Source organism: Octodon degus, unplaced genomic scaffold (assembly GCF_000260255.1).
Source record: "Octodon degus isolate 3935 unplaced genomic scaffold, OctDeg1.0 scaffold00331, whole genome shotgun sequence".
Taxonomy (NCBI): domain Eukaryota; kingdom Metazoa; phylum Chordata; class Mammalia; order Rodentia; family Octodontidae; genus Octodon; species Octodon degus.
In genome coordinates, this window is record NW_004524907.1 from 517,021 (window position 1) to 537,338 (window position 20,318).

The following is a 20,318-nucleotide window of genomic DNA, read 5'->3' on the forward strand; positions in this document are numbered from 1 at the left end:
TTTTTCTAGGAGAAAAACGTGAGTACCAATCTTTATTACAGTTGAACTGCTCAGGAGTCTTGGGCTGAGCACCTTACTTTTGAACAGGTGCCACATGTACACCTGAATCTCAACACAGATGCCACAAGGAGCATAGTGATCTTCCTATAAGATCTCTTCAAAAGAGCTTCCTTGACCTGCTAAGCCATTGTGTTTATTGGTTTTAAGCCTGTATTTCTTTTATTTATTTATTTATTTATTTATTTATTTATTTATTTTTGTACAGGGTCTCACTATGTAGCTCGGCCTTATAGTGATCCACCTGTTTCAGCTTCCCCAGTGCTGGGATTATAGGCATGCATCACCACGCCTGTACCCAGTGGCTAGCTCAGTGCACCTGGGGGTGGGACTGGCACAACATATGGTGCCCAAGATCGAACCTCAGTCCCTGGGCTTGCCTAAGCAGGCTCTTAGTCTGCTGAGCTATCTCGCCAGCCCTTAAGCCTGTATTTCTTTCTTTTAAAAATGGCCCTATTTTTTTGCCATAATTTTATTGATAAACAAATAGCAATGAGACAGTTTCAAATCAAATCGGTAGGACAGTTTCAATAATTAACACACTGCATAATTCTTCTTAGTGGTTAATTGCTGTACAAGATGTGGACCTGACATCCTATTTACAAACACCATTAGAACAAACCATTCTAGGGGCTGGAGAGATGGCTCAGTGGTCTAAAGCACCTACTTAGAACAAGTTCAGCGAAGCACAGGGACCACGGTTCAATCCCCCAGCACCACATGCCAGCCAGCCCGCCCCCTAGTGGGCTGAGCTGGCCACACACCTCTCTCTCTCTCTCTCTCTCTCTCTCTCTCTGTCTCTCTCTCTCTCTCTCTAATAAATAAAAAAAATTAAAAAAAAAAAAGAACAAACCATTCTATTCATTAAGAGAATGTAACTATATATCTATCCTAACCACTCTGAATACACAGATACAAAATGGACATTCATCTGTATACACTTTTTTTTGTTAAGTTCCATTATTTGAATATTATAGGTATGTAAATTCAGCAAAACATTCAAAAAGAGTCCAGCAGCCCACAATAGTATTGGGTCTTCCGCTTAACTGGCAATGTCACAAATTGATGACCTGAGTCCCCCATAGCTCAATACAACAGCATGGCTTTACTTCTTATATTTCATTTTTATACTTTTCTTCTGGATGGTTAAGACCAAGGTAAAGCAGGACCTGTGCAGCAAGAGTTGTAGCTTTTGGGTCTGATAAGATTAGTGAAATCCCCTCAGGATATATCCTGAGATCCTGAAAAATGGCTCCTATTTATTGATGAAGGGATAGGTAGTTGCTTGACCCTTGTCTGGAGTAAGAATCATTTCTCCTCCAATGAAAGAGGCTTCAAAGAAGCTGCTCCACTGTTGGAGAGCCTTCATGGACCTCAACTTTCCTTGTCTATAAAATAGGGATGCTAAGACCTATTTCACAGAATCACCCTTGAGCTCTCCACCTTACCAAGCCCTAGCTACACATTAAGGTTCAGTCAGGCCTTTCCTTTTCCATTTCTGTCACTTCCTAAAGCCTTATGGTTCTAATAATTGATAATAAATTAATTTCCATTAAATTCTACTTTGTTTCCTTTTATGTGTGTTAATTTGATCACTTTCGGTGAATTAAATTGTGAGTTTCAGAAGTGGAGGTTCTGGAATCATCCCTTAGTATCCCAAGTTTTCCAAATACTGTGCATTCAAAGTAATACCAAAAGCAATAAAGATAATAACCATTACCATTTAATGATGGACTATTATAGCCTAAGTACGCCTCTGAATATTTTTTCAGATTTTGGGCTCAGGGTCTCACTTTGTATCCCGGGTTGGCCTCAAACTTGCAGTGATCTTCCTGTCTTGGCCTCCTGATTGCTGGAATTACAGGTGTGTACCACCACAGCTGGCTTAAATTCTTTATATAATCTCTCATTTAACATTTAACAGTTCTATGAGTTAGATTCTACTAGGTCCAAATTACAGATGAACGAACAGAATCTCACATATCAAGTACTTGCTGAACCCAACTGATAAATCAACATCAGCAATTTTAACATTTGTATGTCTGATTCCATCACTCCACACTCCCCCATCACATCTACCACACTTCTCTTATAGTCATACGAAAATTTAAAAAAAAAAGAAAATATGAAAATCACACAACAGAGAGATAAATGTGGAGACAGATTTTATTATTAAGACAGATTACATGTACTGTTCAAATATTTTTCCTTCCTAAAAACCCTACCATCAAGGACTGATCTCGTAGAATTCTAAATACAGAAACAATCATCTCACAATATGCATTTTAGAGATGGAAGAACAGAGAATCATGCCAGTGCCATTAAGATTCTCATTATGATAATAAATGTGTTCCCTTCAGAGACCCGGAATTACCATTCTTTCCTACATGGTATCTCAGCCAGGTATTTTCCCCCATCTATTGTCTTGAATCCTTCTTGGGATCCACCTATACCATCCAAATAGCTGCAGAATGTTCTAGAAATGAGCAGGTCAGGGAGGAACTGCGTCTCTTTCTGAATCTTTAGCCTCCTCTGTTCCAGCCTCTCATGCCCACCTGTGCAGGCCAGTAACACTGAGACAATGAGGCTTAGGTCCTCTGCAAGGCGACTGGAAAACAGGTTCTCTACAGCTTCTTTTTCTTATTTTGTGACTCCCCTCCCTATTACCAGTGCACACACACACACACACACACACACACGCACGCACGCACGCACATGCACACACACAGCATCTTTTAAATGTAATAATGTCTTGATACTCTTAATATCCAATTCTTACCAACTTTTCCCTGCACTCACAGTGGCAGCCACCCATCCCATTATGGATCCTCCCAGTAGAGACAATGAACTAGTCCTTGGGGAAGGCCAGGCTTTACTTCAGCCTCTACCTGAGTCCCATGGGAGTCAGGGAAATTTAGGAGTCTCTATGCACTTTAAGTAGGGTCTTGATAAGATTCCCCTACTGCATGCAGGTCCTTGCTGATGTCTCTAGGGAGAGAGAGATCAGGGGACCTCAACAGCTATCATCATACTTTCTCTTGATTCTAAAAGCTCGAAGTCAATAAAAGAAATAGAAAATATTTTTCCAGTGTCTTTATCCCCCAAGGGGAATCTAAGAAGACAATTTTCTTTTTTAAAAATAAAGTCCAGAAAAATCCTACTGCTCTCAGTGGCTAGTGATTTATTCAGCATCTGAGAGGGGAAAGGACTTCCTGGGCATTCCTGTTAACAAAGTGGTCTTCAGACAAACACTGGATGAACAGCCAAGGGAAGAAGTGCAAGAATGGCTTCTATCATTGGGCTGAACTGTAAGACTGCATGAGAGGTGGTGTTAGAAATTCCAGTGCAGTTTGTGTATACAGTGACTCTCTGGAGGAGTTGGCACCCTCATGGCATGATTGTACATCCTGGCAGAAGTAAAGGCTGCAGCATCACCAAGGTGGGACATTTGCCTGAGACACATGCCAAGGCACCTGTAAAACTGAGGCTGGTCAAGTTCCAAGGATTCCCTTTTAAGACTGGGTAAAGGCAGGGGTAGCCAATGGCAGTTATAGGCCGCCTCACCACCTCTCCAAGATCTGGCCCAACAGAGGAAACAATAGGTTCAAGAGCACAGATAATCAAGTTCTTTGACTGGTGCCCCCTATTGCCTGAGAATTCTGAGTTCTTTCTTAAGGTGGGAGTGGAGGGTGTGATGTAGTCAAGAAAGCCACTGGAAACTGAGAACCTATCAGCTGTGTTGCTGGTATTCTATGCTTACAGCTATCCTTCTCCAGCCTGATTTTGTCACAGTTCCCTTCCCCTTCTCCCACCATCTTTACTGGATAATCTGAAAGACTGACCAAGTAAGCTAGTAGAAGATGGGGAAGGACAGCACCTGCTGGGTGGCAATCAGGAGTAAGCTCTCCAGAACTCTGGTTATACCTTCTAGAATTAATGAGCAATGCAAATGGGACTCACAGCCCAAAAGGAGCAGAGCAGTGGTGAGAATGAGAATGCGGGGTCAGAAGGAATTTTCTTCTCTGTGAGCCTCTTTTCTCCCCTCCTGGCCCTGGTTCTCCCATGGTGGAGGTTCACACTGATAGGTCGTCTGACCTGGCCTTGCTGCTGGTCTTGCTAAGACGGCGCTTCTCACTATAATAGCCCTGAGGAACGCGGTGACCTGATGAGACTCCATTGGGCATGTCAGGCTTCTCGCCATAATGGATATGGATGAAACCCTCCCCAGGAATCCGCTCCTGGCCTCGCACTTGCTCGGTGGCCAGGTTGTCTGTGTTCTGCTGAGAGACTGTATTGTTACTGAAGGGACTGAAAAACTTTCCCCCAGCGCCATTCCCCAGGCACTGAGTGAAGTCAGGGGGAGGTGTGCAACTCTGGACCACGCCAGCAGATGGGCCAGTACGTTGGCATCCAGTCGTGCTTGGCCTGGCCTTGACAAATCGATGTCTAATCTTCCAACCCAGGTGAAAGAGTTCAGCCAGGCTGAGGAAGAGGGACAGCGCAGCCACCGCCAGCATAAAGACAATGAAGACGTTCTTCTCTGTGGGCCGGGATACATAGCAGTTGACCGGGTGAGGACAGGGACTTCTGCGGCAGACATGCAGGGTGCTCAGAAAAACTCCATAGAGAAAGTACTGGCCCACTATGAAGGCCACCTCCATGGTGGTGCGGATCAAGATGGTGCAGACATAGGTGTTGAGCAGATTGCCCTGGAGGACAACCCTTCCATTTATTTCCTCCCAGCAGGATGGCTCTGGTTTCTCAGCCACTTGGTATTCATACGGAGAGCCTGAGCTGTGGATTTTGGCTCCCTCGGCTTCCCGTAGCTTCCTCTTCTCCTGCATGCGCACAAGGTGCATGGCGTGGCCCATGTACACTAGAGATGGCGTGGAGACAAAGATGATCTGCAGCACCCAGTAGCGAATGTGGGATATGGGGAAGGCTTGATCGTAGCAAACATTCTCGCAACCAGGCTGAATGGTATCGCACTGGAAATCTGCCTGCTCGTCCCCCCAGGAAGACTCGGCAGCCGTGCCCAACACGAGCATGCGGAATATGAACAGTACAGTGAGCCAGACCTTGCCGATTACGGTGGAGTGCTTGTGCACTTCCTCCAGGAATGCTCCCAGGAAGCTCCAGTCACTCATCTTGGCACAGGCAGGAAACTGACGCCAAGACTTCTGCGAATAGGGGAGAGAGAAAGAGGAGTTTCTCCAGAGGTCTAGAAGGTCCCATTCTGCTGTGGACATCAGTCCATACCAATGGGTTGTTTTCAAATTACAAGTTACAAGTCAAATACACACACCCAAAAAGCTTGTCCTATCCTCCCCACCCCCAGAAAAATAAAAAGAGCCAAATTAGAGCATGGCTCCCACACTAATTGATCTAGAACTTTACTGTGCTATGCTATAATGTGGATTCTATGCTTTTACCTTGAGATTCTACTTCAGGAAGGGTGGGGCCGCCTCCAAGAGTCTGAATTTTGCCACAAGCAGTCCAGGTGCTTCTGGTGTGATCAGTCCAGGAACTGCAGTGGAAGAAACACTGGAGTAGTGGAGAGAAATACAAGAGTGGACTCTGCAACCGGGCTCGGAGCACATGCTTCATAGTCTCCTCATCTTCCAGGTGGGTGTGGGAAAGAGTACTTACACCAGAGGTTTTGGACACTTGGAAGAGATGAGATAGGTGATACACTGAAAATTGTAACACAAGTGTTCTATATGTTTGAACTGTTGGAAAAATATCATGCCTCTATGGTATATAACTAGGTGGAAGAGAAAGGAGTGAAAATGGGAGTGGAAATTGTGGCTTTTGAGGAAGCACTGTGTCATGATCGGAAATATCCAACATGGACCCGCTGTGTGGAAAGGTGGTAAACAAAAGCATGCTTCACTCTAAAGGTATTACAGAGCAGTGTGGGCTTCTCTCAGCTGGTAAGCCTCAGGCAGCACTGATCTTCCTCTTCAATTCAACACAGCCGTACCAGACATGCAGCTTGGCCTTCTAGACTTTCTGCTCATAGAAGGTACCCAAGAGCTCCCGTTGTTCAATCATGCCAAGTCCTAACAGATTCCCCAAAGCCCTTCTAACTACCTCTTACCTGTCCTCTCACTCCTAGCTGAAATCCATCTACCTTCCAAAACTTAGTCATTGCTTTCTGTAGCTCTCCTTACTGCCTCTTCAGCTACTGCAGTGACCCTGGGAGTGTTCTCTCACTCTTCCCAGTACCTTCATCAGGCTTTGTAGTCCTCTGCCTGTCTGTGTTCTTCCAGGATGGACTTTGTGAAGAAAGAGACTACCTTTACCTTTGTCTTCAGAAACTCAGACTAACAGATTTTGGTTGAATTAAGGGAGGAATAAGAAACACTGATATTTCCCACACAATGGCAAGCCAATTCCCTATACTTTCTCTGCTTCCATTAGCAGAGTGAAAAGGTTAGAGAGCACTTTTTCTGGTCTCTACTGAACTTCAGGTTGGTGAGGTATGGGAGGAACCTAAAGTTTAAGAAGTGATCTAGAAAAGGCTTCCCCTTCTCCCAGTAAGCAGGGAGCCTCACTCATGGCCCTGCCTTCTCCACCTTCCCCACTGCTTCCTGCCTGTGGACAGGACTGTATAAGCCAAAATGCCTGAAGCTGCCCTGACACTCTCAGAAATGCTGACCAGTTCCTCTGAGGCATCTCAACCACCTTTCAAAACCCAAGCCTCCAAAATTCTTGCTTGATGAACAGTACATGCCTTTATAGCTTAAAATATGTAACCAACTGTAATCAGCAGGATGACACAGAGGAGAGAGCTGAACACAGATATTCTCTCCTTAAAATAATAAAACATCAGATTTGGATGGGACCTTAAAAACTGTCAAGTTTTATAAAAACAAAATATAAGAAGTTGGGGCCGGGGAGATAGCTCAACAGAATAAGCGCTTCCCTGGCAAGCGCAAGGGCCTGAGTTCAATCCCCAGTTCCGCCAAGAAAAAAAAAAAAAAAAAGAAGTAAAGCCATGCTGTTATGCTGAGCTGTAAGGAACTCAGGTTAACAATTTCTGACACTGCCAGTCAAGTGGAAGACCCAATACTATTATGGGCTACTGGACTCTTTTAGAATATTTTGCTGAGTTTACACACCTATAATATTCAAATAACGGAACTAAACAAAAAAAGGGCATACAGATGAACGTCCATTTTGTATCTGTGTATTCAAAATGGCTAGGATAGATATATAGTTACATTCTCTTAATGAATAGAGGGATTTGTTCTAATAGTAAATAGGATATCATGTCTGCATCTTGTACAGCAATTAACCACTAGGAAGAATGTATGCAATGTGTTAATTATTGAAACTGACCTACCAATTTGGTTTGAAACCGTCTCATTGCTATTTGTTTCTCAATAAAATTATGGGGAAAAAAACTGTCAAGTTTAAGTGTTACCCTTCCTATGTATGCTGCCAACAAGCCCTTGTTCTTTTTTTTTTTTAATTAATTTATTTATTTATTTTGTGTGTGTGTGGCTAGCTCAGCCCACCAGGGGGCGGGGCTGGCTGGCATGTGGTGCTGGGGGATTGAACCGTGGTCCCTGTGCTTTGCTTAAGCTTAACTTGTTCTAAGTGGGCGCTTTAGACCACTGAGCCATCTCACCAGCCCCAAGCCCTTGTTCTTATTGTGACATTGCTCATGCTAATAGGACAAGAAGGGGTGCGGGAGGGTTGCACTTCATAGTCAAGTGTTTGGCAGAGGACAGCCTCCTCATCTGAACTTTTCCAGCCTCCAGTTCTCCAAACTTGAGAGTATGAAAAGTCCTTGGGACTAAGGGATTCCCTGAGGGAGAAGAAAATGTTTTATCTCTGCTCCCTTCCATATCAAAGACCCATCCAGGTCTTCAGGCCTTGCCTGTAGTTTGTTATTAAACATCTTCTCCTTTATGAAGGTGATGAGACTCCCCTCTCCGGGCCTCCAACTGTGAAAAAAGCTGGAGGATTTGATCTTAAGAAAGACGGTTGATAAGAATTTGAATGATCTGTTGTCTCTTCTGGGTATTGTGTGCACTGCCCAGCACTTCCAGTTTCAGCCACAGACCTGCGGTGATGACCTTAAGACCTTAAGTGTCTAAGGGGAAGAAAAGAAATGGGGGAGTATAGGAAGAGAAAAGAATCCAAAAAGAGGAATGACACAAGAAGTTAAAAATAGAGTTGAAAAAGTCATGCGATGATTTAAGAAGATGGGCATGGGAGTCAAATAACTGGAGTTCTTGTCCCTGCTACTGTCCACTGAGCTGGTATAAATTGTTCGATCTGCATTTTACACCTCATAGCACTGTATAAGCAAAACAATCATAACTCGCTCCAATTTACAGATGAGGGAAATAAAACCCTATAAGAATTGAATATAAGGCAGCTGTTACTAGCAAAATAAGTGGTAGGGAAGGGTGAAGGTAAAACAAGAGAGAAAAAAGCAGAATACAGTGGAAGCAGAGAAATGCAAGTAGAAATTCAAAGGAATGAAAAAAGAAATAAATGTTATATTCTTTCAAGATTTGGGACAAGTTTTCCATACTCAATCACTAAAGCCATTTCTCTTGATCTCGTATCTATGTCATTTGTTTTTTGCAAGTCCCCAAGGAAGTATATAAAAATAGATTCAGATCAAAAAAATATGACCCTTTGATCTGGTTTTGCCTGTTGACGCCTTTGCTTACGGTCCACGAATCCCACCTACAAGAAATAAAGCACAAGTTCAGGAAAGGAATATCTTGGAAATCAGAAAGACAGTAATAGGAAGGGTTTCTCACAGGGAGCAAACAATAGAAATTAACTTAGGAGGTATAGGGGTAAAGTCGATTTTCAACAAATGAATGAAAGCAAAGGATAGAGGGAACATTAGGAGACTTGAGGAAGTAGGCTAAAGGACTTTTACGATTTCTTACTGACTGTCAAGCAGAGTCAGGGAAGGTTAAAATTGTTACCATGTACTGGCACTCAGCTGATAATGTAAAAGTTTGACAACTGAAGCCAGTTTTCTAGTCCTGTTGGCTCTCAGTAGGCCACTCAGCTTCAGCCAAAGAAATTTGTAGCTGAGTGAGTTTACTGAGTTTACAGAACATAAAATTCTCTGTAGATTATTATCTGTTTCTTGGCAGGAAGTGTATTAGGGAGAGGCAGAGGAAGCTGCCCTTGGCATGAATAAATTCTGTCAAATACAATGGCGATTTCCCTCCTTGCTCTAGCTGTAATTTTTACTGGTTTCCTACCACTTTTATTTTATTTATTTATTTTTTATTTTCATTTTTATTTATTTATTTATTTTTTTGGTACCGGGGATTGAACTCAGGACCCTGTGCTTGCCAGGCAGGCACTTATGCTACTAAACTATCTGCCCAGCTCTCTTACCACTTTTAAAGTTCAGACTTGAGCCCTCCCCAACAGCGAAAGAGGTGGCCCTTGAATTTGGAAGCAGACACACCAACTCTAAACATTCTTCCCTTCACAAGCTTCAGCATCCTTTTTTTATATAACTTGAGACAAGTTAAATTTTTTGGGGGGAAGGCAAGATAGCTCAGCAGATTAAACACCTGCTTAGGCAAGCACAGGGACCAGGGTTTGGCCCCTGGCACCACAGGCCAGTGCCAGCCCTGCCCCCAGGTGGGCTGAGTTGGCCACACTGACTCATGCCTGTAATCCCAGCACTGAAAGCAGGAGGATCACTAGAGTCTGAGTTGCATAGTGAGACCCTGTACCAAATACATTATAAATAAATAAGTAAATAAATAAATATTGGGGGAGTCACTGGGGAATTTGTTTAGTGATAGTAATATGGTTCTTGCGTAAAGACAAAGGGGCCAGACTGTATAGAATGGGTATAAATCATTTCATGGCTGGACTTCATGACTCATGTGATTAGAAATGCAACTCAGGCATGAACATTTCCAAGCCAGTGCTCCTCCAGATGTCTACATCATCATACCCATACACAGCTGATGTTTTCATTTCAAAACAACCCACATTAGTAATAAACTGCCAGCTATGACCTCTTCCTCTGACCCCTCCGATGTAGGAGGAAGTGAAAGGCTGACCTTGGCTCCCTTGGCTGCTTCCTGGACTCCAAGTTACAGTGCCATCCCCTTGTAGGCTACACTCTCACACTTGGTTATATGTTGCCTTCAGTTTGTTCTCCAAACATTTTTGCCTCCACCAATGAGCAAGCGCTGCTTAGAAATTCTATCCTACACCTACCACCGTTCTGAGTACAGAGTTCTGAGTCCTGAGAACAATACCTCGGTGGTGCTAGCTTCGACGAAAGTTAAGCCCTCGATGACATCTATTAAGCAAATCTGCTGGGTGCTGGTGCATGCCAGTTATCGCAGTTCTTGGGGGACTGAGATAAGTGGGTTGCTGTGAGTTCAAGGCTAGCCTAGAATAGACAGTGACACCCTGGCTCAAACAACTAAATAAATAAATTTAACAAAATCTGGCATGATTCTTTCCCTCAAGGATTTAACAGCCTTTCTTTCTTTTCAAATGAGAAGTTAACTTCTCATAATCAAAAGTTCCTTGTTTTAGCTTCTGTTAGGTGTATGACATGTTTTCCTAGTGACTGAAGAAAATGTTTGGTGTAGGAGTAAGGTTGCATAGTGGTCCTAAGAAAGTTCAAATCTTTCTTCTCAAGATTTGTACTACTAGTAAAATAAAACCTTACCCTCTTCAAAATGTACTTCTCTATCATTTTCTTGAGGACCTAAAGAGGACAGGACTATTTTGTTTTGTCCAAGATTGAATATTTTCAGTATTAAAGATGTTCAGTTTTTAGTATTCAGTGGATGAATTTTCATAAACACTCTACAGTGAATGTCATGAACTCAGTTTTGCTGAGGAGGGAACGTACAAATAAGATGCCTTGTTAAAAGAGAGAGAGAGAGAGAGAGAGAGAGAGAGAGAGAGAGAGAGAGAGAGAGAGAGAGACTACCTGTAATCCCACAACTCTTGGAGACTGAGGCAGGGGAATCTCAAGTTTAAGCCCAGTAAAACATGTGTGGTGGTGCACTCCCATAATCCCAGTGTTGGGGAGGCTGAAAACAGGAGTATCATTACTAGTCTGAGCTGTGTAGTGAGACACTGTTCCAAATACATTTTTTAAGAAAAGTTTAAACCCAACCTAGGAAATTTAGTCACTTATCAAGACCCTGTCTCAAAATAATTAAAAAGAGTTGTGGATGTAGCTCACTGTGAAAACCCTGGATTCAATCTCTACTACTGAAAAAATAAATAAAGTTTAAGAAAGAAAAGATTAATGGACAATGGAACCAGGGCTTCATTCCAGTTTCTGGCTGAATCTGATGCATGCCAGTAAGTTTCCCTCAACCTCTCTTCCCAGGGTGGAGCTCATCAACTCTTAGGTCTCCGCTTTTGGAACTCCACAAATTCTTGCTAAGCCAGGGACACTGAGTGATTTGAGACATGACTCTGCTGTTCACTGATAAGTCCAGGGGTCAGCTTTTATGCAATCAAACAAGTATTTATTACACTCCCATATGTGACCTGAACTATATAGAGCCCTGGAGAAAAGGGTATGGAAAAGTAAATTGAGTTCATTTTCACAAACATATCCTAAGTGTCTTCTTATGCTAGGTCTGTGCTGACAGTTGGAGCATCCCAAAAACCAATAATGAAGAAATTCAGTGCTCCATGGGGGATTCAGAAACAACCAAACATAATGAGTTCTAGGATAGAGGTGCAGTGTGTGTCACACAAATGCATAAAACACGCTGACCCAGGCTGGGAGTGGGTGTGCGCAGTAGGTAGAGAGGACTGCCCAGAGGAAGCAACCTGGAGTAGGAGTTGGGTGTTCATGATGCTTGTAGTGGCACAGAGTAGGAGCAGCAGGAGAGGGAATTTCAGACAAAAGCACCTGCATGCACAAATTCACTGGGATGAGAACTAGGATGAAGTTAAGGTACCAACAGAGAGCAGGGAGGCCAAGTAGGCAGGAGCAGCTTATGAAGGGCTTTGTAGAGCTGATGCCTAGCAGTGTAGAGTGGCTCCTAGTCCATAGGCTAAACTGTGCACAATCCATGGCTCCCTTGTGAGGACAGATTTTAGTATGACAGACCTCACATGGAGCTGAGACTGCAGAAGACTACACAATCAGCAATGCCCGCGTTTGTAGCAGTCCTTTGGGAATGACTTCAGAATAAACTGTATAGGCTGCAGGTGACAGGTGCTGCCCTACACTTGATATAACTGTACCCTCATCGGTCTGTTTAAGAAGGCTTATTGCATATGAGTGAGATGCCACCACAGGCATAGCTTAAAATTCTCTTTCTTCTGCTGATTTCTGTGCTGTCCTCTGGAACCACATGGTAACAGAACATGATAATTTCTGTGTCTCCCTTAGTCAGCAGCTAGGCCTTAGGTCACACAGTAAAACCATTCATATTTCACACATATATTGAGAATTATTTGTTCTACTAGCCAGGCATTCTGTCTAACTCAACCCTGCACTCCTTGAAGACAAACTGCATCATCTCATTCCCCTCCCCACTCTCAGAATTCCTCTCCAGCCCACAGCTTCCTCTGCGCTTAGTACCATCCCCTACACCTGGTTGTGTAAAGTTGATGAAAACAACAATAGTGAGAGAATTATAGCACGTGGGTCACTCAGAACACCAAATGCTGAATTCATGGAAGCTGGTCTTTCCTGGGTGCTGGAGAAAAGGGTGTACGCAGAGGGTGAGCAACCCTTGGGACCCATACTAAATGTCAATAGCTGGTCCTGCTAGGAGGCTGGCCTAGGGGCTCCTGCTGTGTAGTTGTGGTGACCAGAATGGGGAAGAAAAAAGTCACTGAGTCTTGTTTCTGCTTGAGTGAGACTCTTCTCCTTGGCTAACCAGGACTAACTGTATCCAGGACAGATACTGTCACCATGAACTATTCCCTCAGCGCCTTCTTCCCTCAGAGGACTGGGGAACTTTTCCAAGTTTTTCGAAATTAGATTAGAGAACCGCTTTGCAGAGTGTGAGTCTAATTCTGGACAATGACACATGTTCTTGACAGTATCTAGCAGATCTCTGGTTCTCAATAAAAGCTGTTATTCATAGTAATAACAACAGTCCCCTGGGCCCGTACTATAATTCCAGTCACAAACAGTGGAATGTAGAGTACAACAGGATTTACTTGCTCCCCTATTCAGAGAATTCTGACGTAGAAGCGCTGAAAGAGCCTTCCTCAAGACTGCCTTAGACGTAGTACCATTTCCCTGCAGTTTAGCTCATAAAGTCTTCACTGAGCGCCTAGGCTGTAGCAGACACTAAAGGGAGCTTTGAAGTCATGAGTGTAGCCATCATCCTGGAGCTCTTTTGTGCTTTAATCGCATGATTTCCCCTCGCTGTAGTAATACTTCCCTGAAATGGCTATGGGGGGGGGGAAATTACATGAAAAATTGGTCTCGATCCTCAGCTATCTCAGTAATCTTTCTTATTCTCTCAATCTCTCAGCTACAACTTTTAGTTTATCCCGAGTAACACACAAGAGAGTTTGATTCCAGGAAATAATTATAATAACACTAAAATAACATTTATTGAGATCTTTCTGTGAGCTAGATACCCTGTGCATTGCATTTCTCCTCTCTCTCTCTCTCTCTCTCTCTCTCTCTCTCTCTCTCTCTCTCTCTCATATAATTGTTTTCACTTGACTCACACAACAATCTGAGGAAGTAGGGATTTTTCTCATCCTTTTATAGGGCTGAGAGGATAATTTGAACAAAATCACACTGTTAGTAAAGTGTGGAATTGAAGTCAAACCTCGCTCCAGGTTTGTCTGACGGCAGTACTCCTGCATTAACCACTGTGATCAGTTCTGGATAATTTGCCCGAAGTTCCTTTCTTTGACAAATCCTTGATAGTCAAGGGCTGGCCACTGTAACATAAGGTGACTGGATCAGAATTAATGAGATAATTGATAGGATAGCGCACTGACTATGAGTGGTTAGGAATCTGACATTTAGGATATTCATTCTTTTCCTGACTTAGGTTTGAGGGAGCTACTTACGCCTCTGGGAAGATGACCAAGCATATGACAGAGGCAGCAGCTATTGAGTTGGCACTGTGGGCCACTTCCTCAGATGGAGGAGGCCACTGCAGACCTGCAACCCTAACCCTTGACCACCACAGATGGGAGAGGAGAATGGAAATGAAAGACATGGAAAGAGAAGGTGGGTGACATAAAGTACTGGCTTCAATTTCCCTCCTAGTCTACTCAGTAGCAGATAATTAACTCCTCTTTATTTTATTCTGGCAAGAATGATCCTCTCAAAGACACCATGCTGGCAGGCAGTTGTATCAAAGCCAAGAAGGCAGAGAGGGATGGACAAAGTGGAGAAAAAACTATGCTGGGATAAATAGATTTTTTCCTTAAAATAGTGAAAGAAGACATAGTAGCTAGAAAGGCGGTACTGTATAGAAATATTAAATTACAACAAAATATTGGGAGGTCCTGATGAATTACCTTAGGAGAACTGATTAAACCCACACTAAGGAACATTCTGTTCATGATAATGCTCCCATTTCTTTTTCTTTTTTCTTTTTTTTTTTTTTTTTTTTTTTTTTTTGAAATTTGTAGGTTTTCTTTTTACTCTTTTGGTGACTTCTTTTTTTTTTTTTCAAAGTTTTATTGATAAACAGATAGCAATGAGACAGTTTCAAATCCAATCAGAAGTACAGTTTCAACAAATAATACACTGCATATATTCTTCTTAGTGGTTAATTGCTGTACAATGCTCCCATTTCTTTATTGTTCTCACCATCCCTTAGTAAATTCATGAAGCAGTAGAGTTGAAGAAAGAGAGGTCAATCCAACTCAGCCCTTATTTTTACATAAGACAGGCCCAGAGAAGTTCAGAAATAGTAAGGACAGAGCACCAAGTTGATTGTTTTCCACATACAAAGCACTTCACAACTATACCTTCTCACCCTGCCTTTAACTCTGCTATGGAGGCAGTATTGTCCCATATCACAGAAGGGAAAACTGAGTCTTAGAGGTTAGGTTGTTTGTACAAAGTCTCACAACAAGCAAATGCTACAAAACAGGCTTGAATATGGTTCACTTGGGCCCATGTTCTTTATTTCTCTGGAAAGGAAATGAAAAATTAAAGGTCCTAGGACAGATAGATTATGATGACTGTAAGCAGAAGTGCAATTTCAGCTGGTGAGCAGGGCTTTTCTTACTTTACCTAGTCCCTTGAGAGGCCCAGGGTCTCTCCTTTTAGCTTCTGTTGCTTGCTGGCTGATGGTTACATAGGCTGTTCTTCCAGCTAATCATTACATTGGGGGCTGCAGTCCCCAGTGGTCAGGATTCCCAGACTCTCCAGCATCTGCTACCATTTGGCCAGAACTCACATATAGAAAGTTATTTCCTTTTTTAGCCAGTAAGTGCTCTTGGCTGCAGCAGTGTCTAGCCCTGGGTTCTCAGCTGCCCAAACAGCAGGCTCTGGTGTCCCATTGATGTCATATTATTAGCAAGAACAAAAGAAACAGTATTGTCATTGGTGGCTCTCATGGGGACAGAGGAGCACAGACCCTGCTGGCAATGTTCTCAGGTTGTGTGACCTTAGGCAAATCATTTAACCTCTCATTTTCTAACTCATCTGAAAAAAGTGGGACTGGATATTCATGGGAATTAAAGAATACGTGAATATATGGAAGTGCCTAGAAGAGTATCCGGTGCATAGAAGACACTCCATAATGTTACTACCTGGGGTCTGACTTTTCCTATAAAAACTTTCAGACATAATCCAACTATCCAGCTGGATGCAGATTTTCAGAGCGTGACAGGCTGGTTCATGACCTGGCAAGGATCAACATGTGTCACCAGATACAGAAAGGTGACTATAGATAAAAATGAGCAATGAGAGGGACATTTGTTTGTCACAGATTAGTTGGTTCACTAGGCCTGAAGACCTTCTGGTCAGTGCTGGAGAAGCAGGGCAGTGCAGGGCGGTGCAGGGCCTGCTTGGATCAGCCCCTCTCACCAGCCACAGGGCCAGCCTACTCCCAACATATTTCAATTCAAGCTTCTAGCCTAAGCATATGTCATGGTATTATTCCTCTCTGAGGAGCTGTGGCACTTTTAAATCTGATCAAAAGCCAAAGGCATAACCACAAAAGAAGTTGGAAATAGGTTCAATTCTCTTTGAAAGAGAAAGAGGAAGTTATGTACTCTGTGATCTCAAGGGTAGGGACATCTTGACCTCTAACAACCTGGGCCCTTTTGAAAAGGTCTTTATTGTGCAGTTCCAAGTTCTGCACAGTGCAGTTTCTATAATGAGGTTCTGCAAGAGTCCTGTAAAAATGCAATGTAGAGCTGAGGATGAAGCTCAGTGGTAGAGTACCCACCTAGCAAGTGTAAGGCTCTGGGCTCAATCCCCATTACCAAAAACAAAACAAAAAAGGTAAGGAGTTGGAGAAGAAAATGCAGAGCTACCATTTCATGAGTGAGCGTCTTTCTGGTTCTACTTCTATCTTTGTGGCTTTGCACAAGAGACATTCTTGGGACCTCTCTGAACCTTAGTGTCAACAAAGCAGTTGGACAGGATGGTTGCAGAGACCCTTCCAACTCTAAGTTAGAGCATCTGGGTAGTTTGTGCTTGTCCAGTTATGACAGTATAGCAAGTTACTGGCAGAGTCTAGAAATAAATCTAGATTTTCTGGCTTCCAGCTTAGAGGTTACCAAAAGTAGTCCCAGAAAAAATTCTATAGTCATAAAAGTCAAGTATTACCTTCTCAGAATTATGTGGTGGCTAGCTTTCTCTCTAGAAAGGACTTTATATCAAATATGATGCAATTCAAAGAATCGTGGGCTGAGGACAAGGTAACCAGGATTGTATTTGCTAAGTGATAGCCATTTTTAAAAAATACTAAGTTGGGGATGTAGCTCAGTGGCGCTCAGTGACACTACATCCCCAAGAGACATTCTCCAGCAAGTTATCTCCAGAGTTACCTAGCACTTGCCTAGCATGTGCATAGACCCTGAATTCAATCCCAAGCATTTAAGAAACAAATTATTTAATCCTTATAAAACCTTACAGGAATATCCTATTAACCTTGTTAGCATGTGAAAAAACAGAGGATTGGAGCCATTAAATACTTTTCCTCACATCCACAGCCACCAAATGTGAGACCAAATGCCCAGACTCTCTTGCCCTACAGTGGAATTAGATATCTACAGCCTCCCTGTGCTACTTCAATACCTCCAGTTCTGTGACCCTATAGCTCCTTTTTCTTACGGAAGTGAATGGATTGACTGAATTCTTGCCCATTGTTTGCTGTCAGAAAAAAATTATTCACAAAGTGGCACCAAGCTGTCATTCACCAGCAGCCAGCCATTCCCAACAATAGAAAGGAAGTCAACTTCTCTTTCAGGAGTCCTGAAGCTTTCCAGGAAAATGGGCTTTTTCTCCCTTTGGCCAACTCAGCTCTTGAGCCCAAGAAGATGCCTATGGGAGCTGGTTCAGGAGAACACTGGGGAAACCCCTATGGGTAATTCCTTCCCACCACAGGGCCAGAGCTTGGCCTTGGATCTATCCAACTCTGAGGACTGTGGGTCTTCCAGTTCCTGCCCTGGCTGACCCATACACACGGGCCTCTGTCTTATTTTAATTGACTGTGTCCAGAAATGGGGCCCAGAAGTACCAAGAAGACCAGAAGGCATTGTGATAGCCTCCTGGCTGCAAAAGCCTAAACCCCTCTACTGCTTGTGGCCCCTGGCAGCCAGCAGAGATAAGGAGGAGCAGATGGGTGTCACTGCCAAAGGAGAGGATTATAAAAATGCTCAAATGGAAGAAGTAAGAGGCTAGGGGAGAAGCAGATCCTGGGAAGCAGCCATGGGCAGGGGTAAGAAGAGCTCTAAGTATGAGTGAGAGTAAGAGAGTCTCCCAGCTGAGTCATCTTGACTCAGCCTTCACCAGAAAATCACCCCCTTTTCTAGGTATCATTTTCCTTATTGCCAAAAGAAACAGTTTGTTGACCAGCTAAGACACTCTGTTCTCTAGGTCTCATGTCCTAGGACCATGGGCCAGTACTAAGAAGGGATCAGAAATGGGGCAGCCAGGAGATATGAACAGCAAACAATTTTAGGAGCCCAGCAAGGTAATCTCTGGAGTTACAAGGCAGTGGTGAGTCAGGGCAGCCTGATTTTGCTGCCACTGTAGCTCTCTGCATGTCCTGCATCTGTCTGAGGAAGACTCAAAGGATCTAGCTCATAAGCCAGAGAGCATCCCGCTAGGGACTCTGCCTACTGCAGCCACTGGTACTTGTCAATGGCAGCTGCTAAGTGAGGTAAAAAGCTGTAGGAACAAGTGGCGGAGCAGAGTCTCAACACCTTTGCAGCCCTGCAGAACCTGACAGGAAGAAAAGGTCAGGCTTGTCCCTAGAGAGCTCTCATTCGGCCTCTGGGGTGGGTGGTATTCTGGGGGCAGTGTGTGGAGGTGATGGAGGCCATTTGGCCAATAGATACAAAACTCAGGCTGGGATGCCTCTAGCCACACCGCCGTGCAAACAGCTTCCAGCACTAGCCATCATCTCTTCTGTGCTCAGTTTCTTCCAATTTGGGGTCTCCTGAGTGCCTTCCTGGTGGCCTCCATGCTGCCCTTCCCTCTTCCAGGCCACTCAGACCATATTGTGCCACAGTCCTGTTTAGGAAACATACACCCCAGAGGTGTGAGGAGTAAGAACCAGGAATCCCTTTATTATGGTGGCCTCTTGGGAAAGGGAATAAAGGAAAAACTGAAGAGGGCCAGTGAGATAGCTCAGTGAACTAAGTGCCTGTTTAAGCAAAAGCAGGGACCGAGGTTCAATCCCCAGTACCTCATACTGCGCCAGCCCTGCCTCTGGGCGTGCTGAGCTGGCCACAGAGTCTGGGCATGGTGGCACATACCTGTATTTCCACACTGGGAGGCTGAAAACAAGAGGATCACTATGAGTCTGAGCTGCACAGTGAGACCCTGTACCAAATACATAAAATAAAATAAAAAAAAAATCTAAAGAAAGGAGCAAACTGCAAAAGGCTGTGAATGAGACCCTTGTGTTGGGCATCCCAGTCCTGTCTGAGCCTGTGAGATCACAGCTCACAGTAATGTTAGTACTGAATGGACACAGAGGGACCCTCTACTCCACACCCTAGATAAGAGAACTGAGGCCCAGCAAGGGCAGTGTCGGGTCAAAGGTCATAAAGCCACTAGAGGACCGACATAAGTGCCCCATCCCAAGCCTGGGTCTTATTGCCACATGCTCAGAAGACACCGAGGAGCTGACAGAAACCTCTCTGCCTGTGTCTTTGAGCTCACCCTGCAGCCAGGTGGACGGGAGGCCTTCAGGGCCATGTCTCCTGGGCGGCCTGTCTGAGTCACGTCAGTCTCTTTTATCGGTTCTGAGAGGCAGTCTGGATTCTCCTGTGTAACCACTCACTGCACAGTGAGGATGTGATACTCTGCAGAAAACTAAGTAGAGAATATTTTTAAACCATCCAGCATGCCTTGGAAAGAAAAAAAATCAAAACACTCCCTTAGATGCTGCAGAAAGCATTTCAGAAAAGATTCCATGCCTAAAGGAAACATCATAAAACAGTGTCTTTTTTTTAAAGGGCTAATTCCCTCTTACTAAAAGTTCTTGGAAATGGACCCCTGACCACTTCTAAGATTTCCGCGAGGACAACTCCACAGGCACAGACTCTAGCCCTGAGGGTTCCCCTACTCAGATTTCCTCAGCTCCTTATAAATCAAGTAAGTCATGTACCTGCCATTTCACCAAACGTCCTACCCTTCGTATATCCAAACATTATTATTATAAGAAATAGTGAGAGAGGCAAGGGACAAACTCACAGGGAGATACACAGAGACATAGCTTTGTTTTATTCGGCCTCTGAAGTCAAGTCTCTCTTCTGGCCACTTCCTATTGACTTCTAGCTTCACTCTTAAAGTTCAAGTCCACCCTTACCTGCTTCTTCTCCTCCTCCCTGGAATTTCTGTTGGCTTCTCCGCACTCTGGCAGCCTCTTCAACTGCCTAGTGCTATCTGCTCTTGAGCCTGTCAGTTGTTCCTCTTCCACTCTCTTTTTAATCCGTATCTGTGGCCTTCCCTCCTCCCACTTCTTCCTCCCCCTTTCTCTCCACCCCTTTCCTTTCCTGGTCTCTCCCCACCCCCCTTTTTGCACTCTTAGAATCTTTGCTCTCATTTTAAGGGAATTCTTCCACCTATGTCCTTAGCTTCTCCTCCTCAGAGA

General features: G+C 43.8%; 1 protein-coding gene across 4 annotated transcripts; it reads right to left on the minus strand.

The window, feature by feature from the left end:
- Positions 1-2,205: 2,205 nt before the first annotated feature.
- Positions 2,206-20,115, minus strand: Gja5 (gap junction protein alpha 5). 4 transcript variants are annotated; one of them, XM_023708125.1, is made up of 3 exons: positions 20,034-20,109; positions 5,490-5,584; positions 2,206-5,237 (listed from the first exon to the last, which is right to left on the minus strand). In XM_023708125.1, the coding sequence occupies exon 3, from the start codon at positions 5,202-5,204 to the stop codon at positions 4,131-4,133; it is 1,074 nt and encodes a 357-aa protein (XP_023563893.1). In that variant the 5' UTR covers positions 5,205-5,237; positions 5,490-5,584; positions 20,034-20,109; the 3' UTR covers positions 2,206-4,130. The 4 variants fall into 4 exon arrangements, 3 of the variants coding, with proteins under 3 accessions (XP_023563893.1, XP_023563894.1, XP_023563895.1); XM_023708126.1 differs by lacking the exon at positions 20,034-20,109 and adding an exon at positions 19,919-19,997; XM_023708127.1 differs by lacking the exon at positions 5,490-5,584 and having other exon boundaries at positions 20,034-20,115.
- Between the last annotated feature and the right edge of the window lie 203 nt (positions 20,116-20,318).

Excerpts from the sequence above, each read along its gene's own strand:
- Gja5 (XM_023708127.1), bottom strand. The coding sequence starts at position 5,204 with ATGAGTGACTGGAGCTTCCTGGGAGCATTCCTGGAGGAAGTGCACAAG.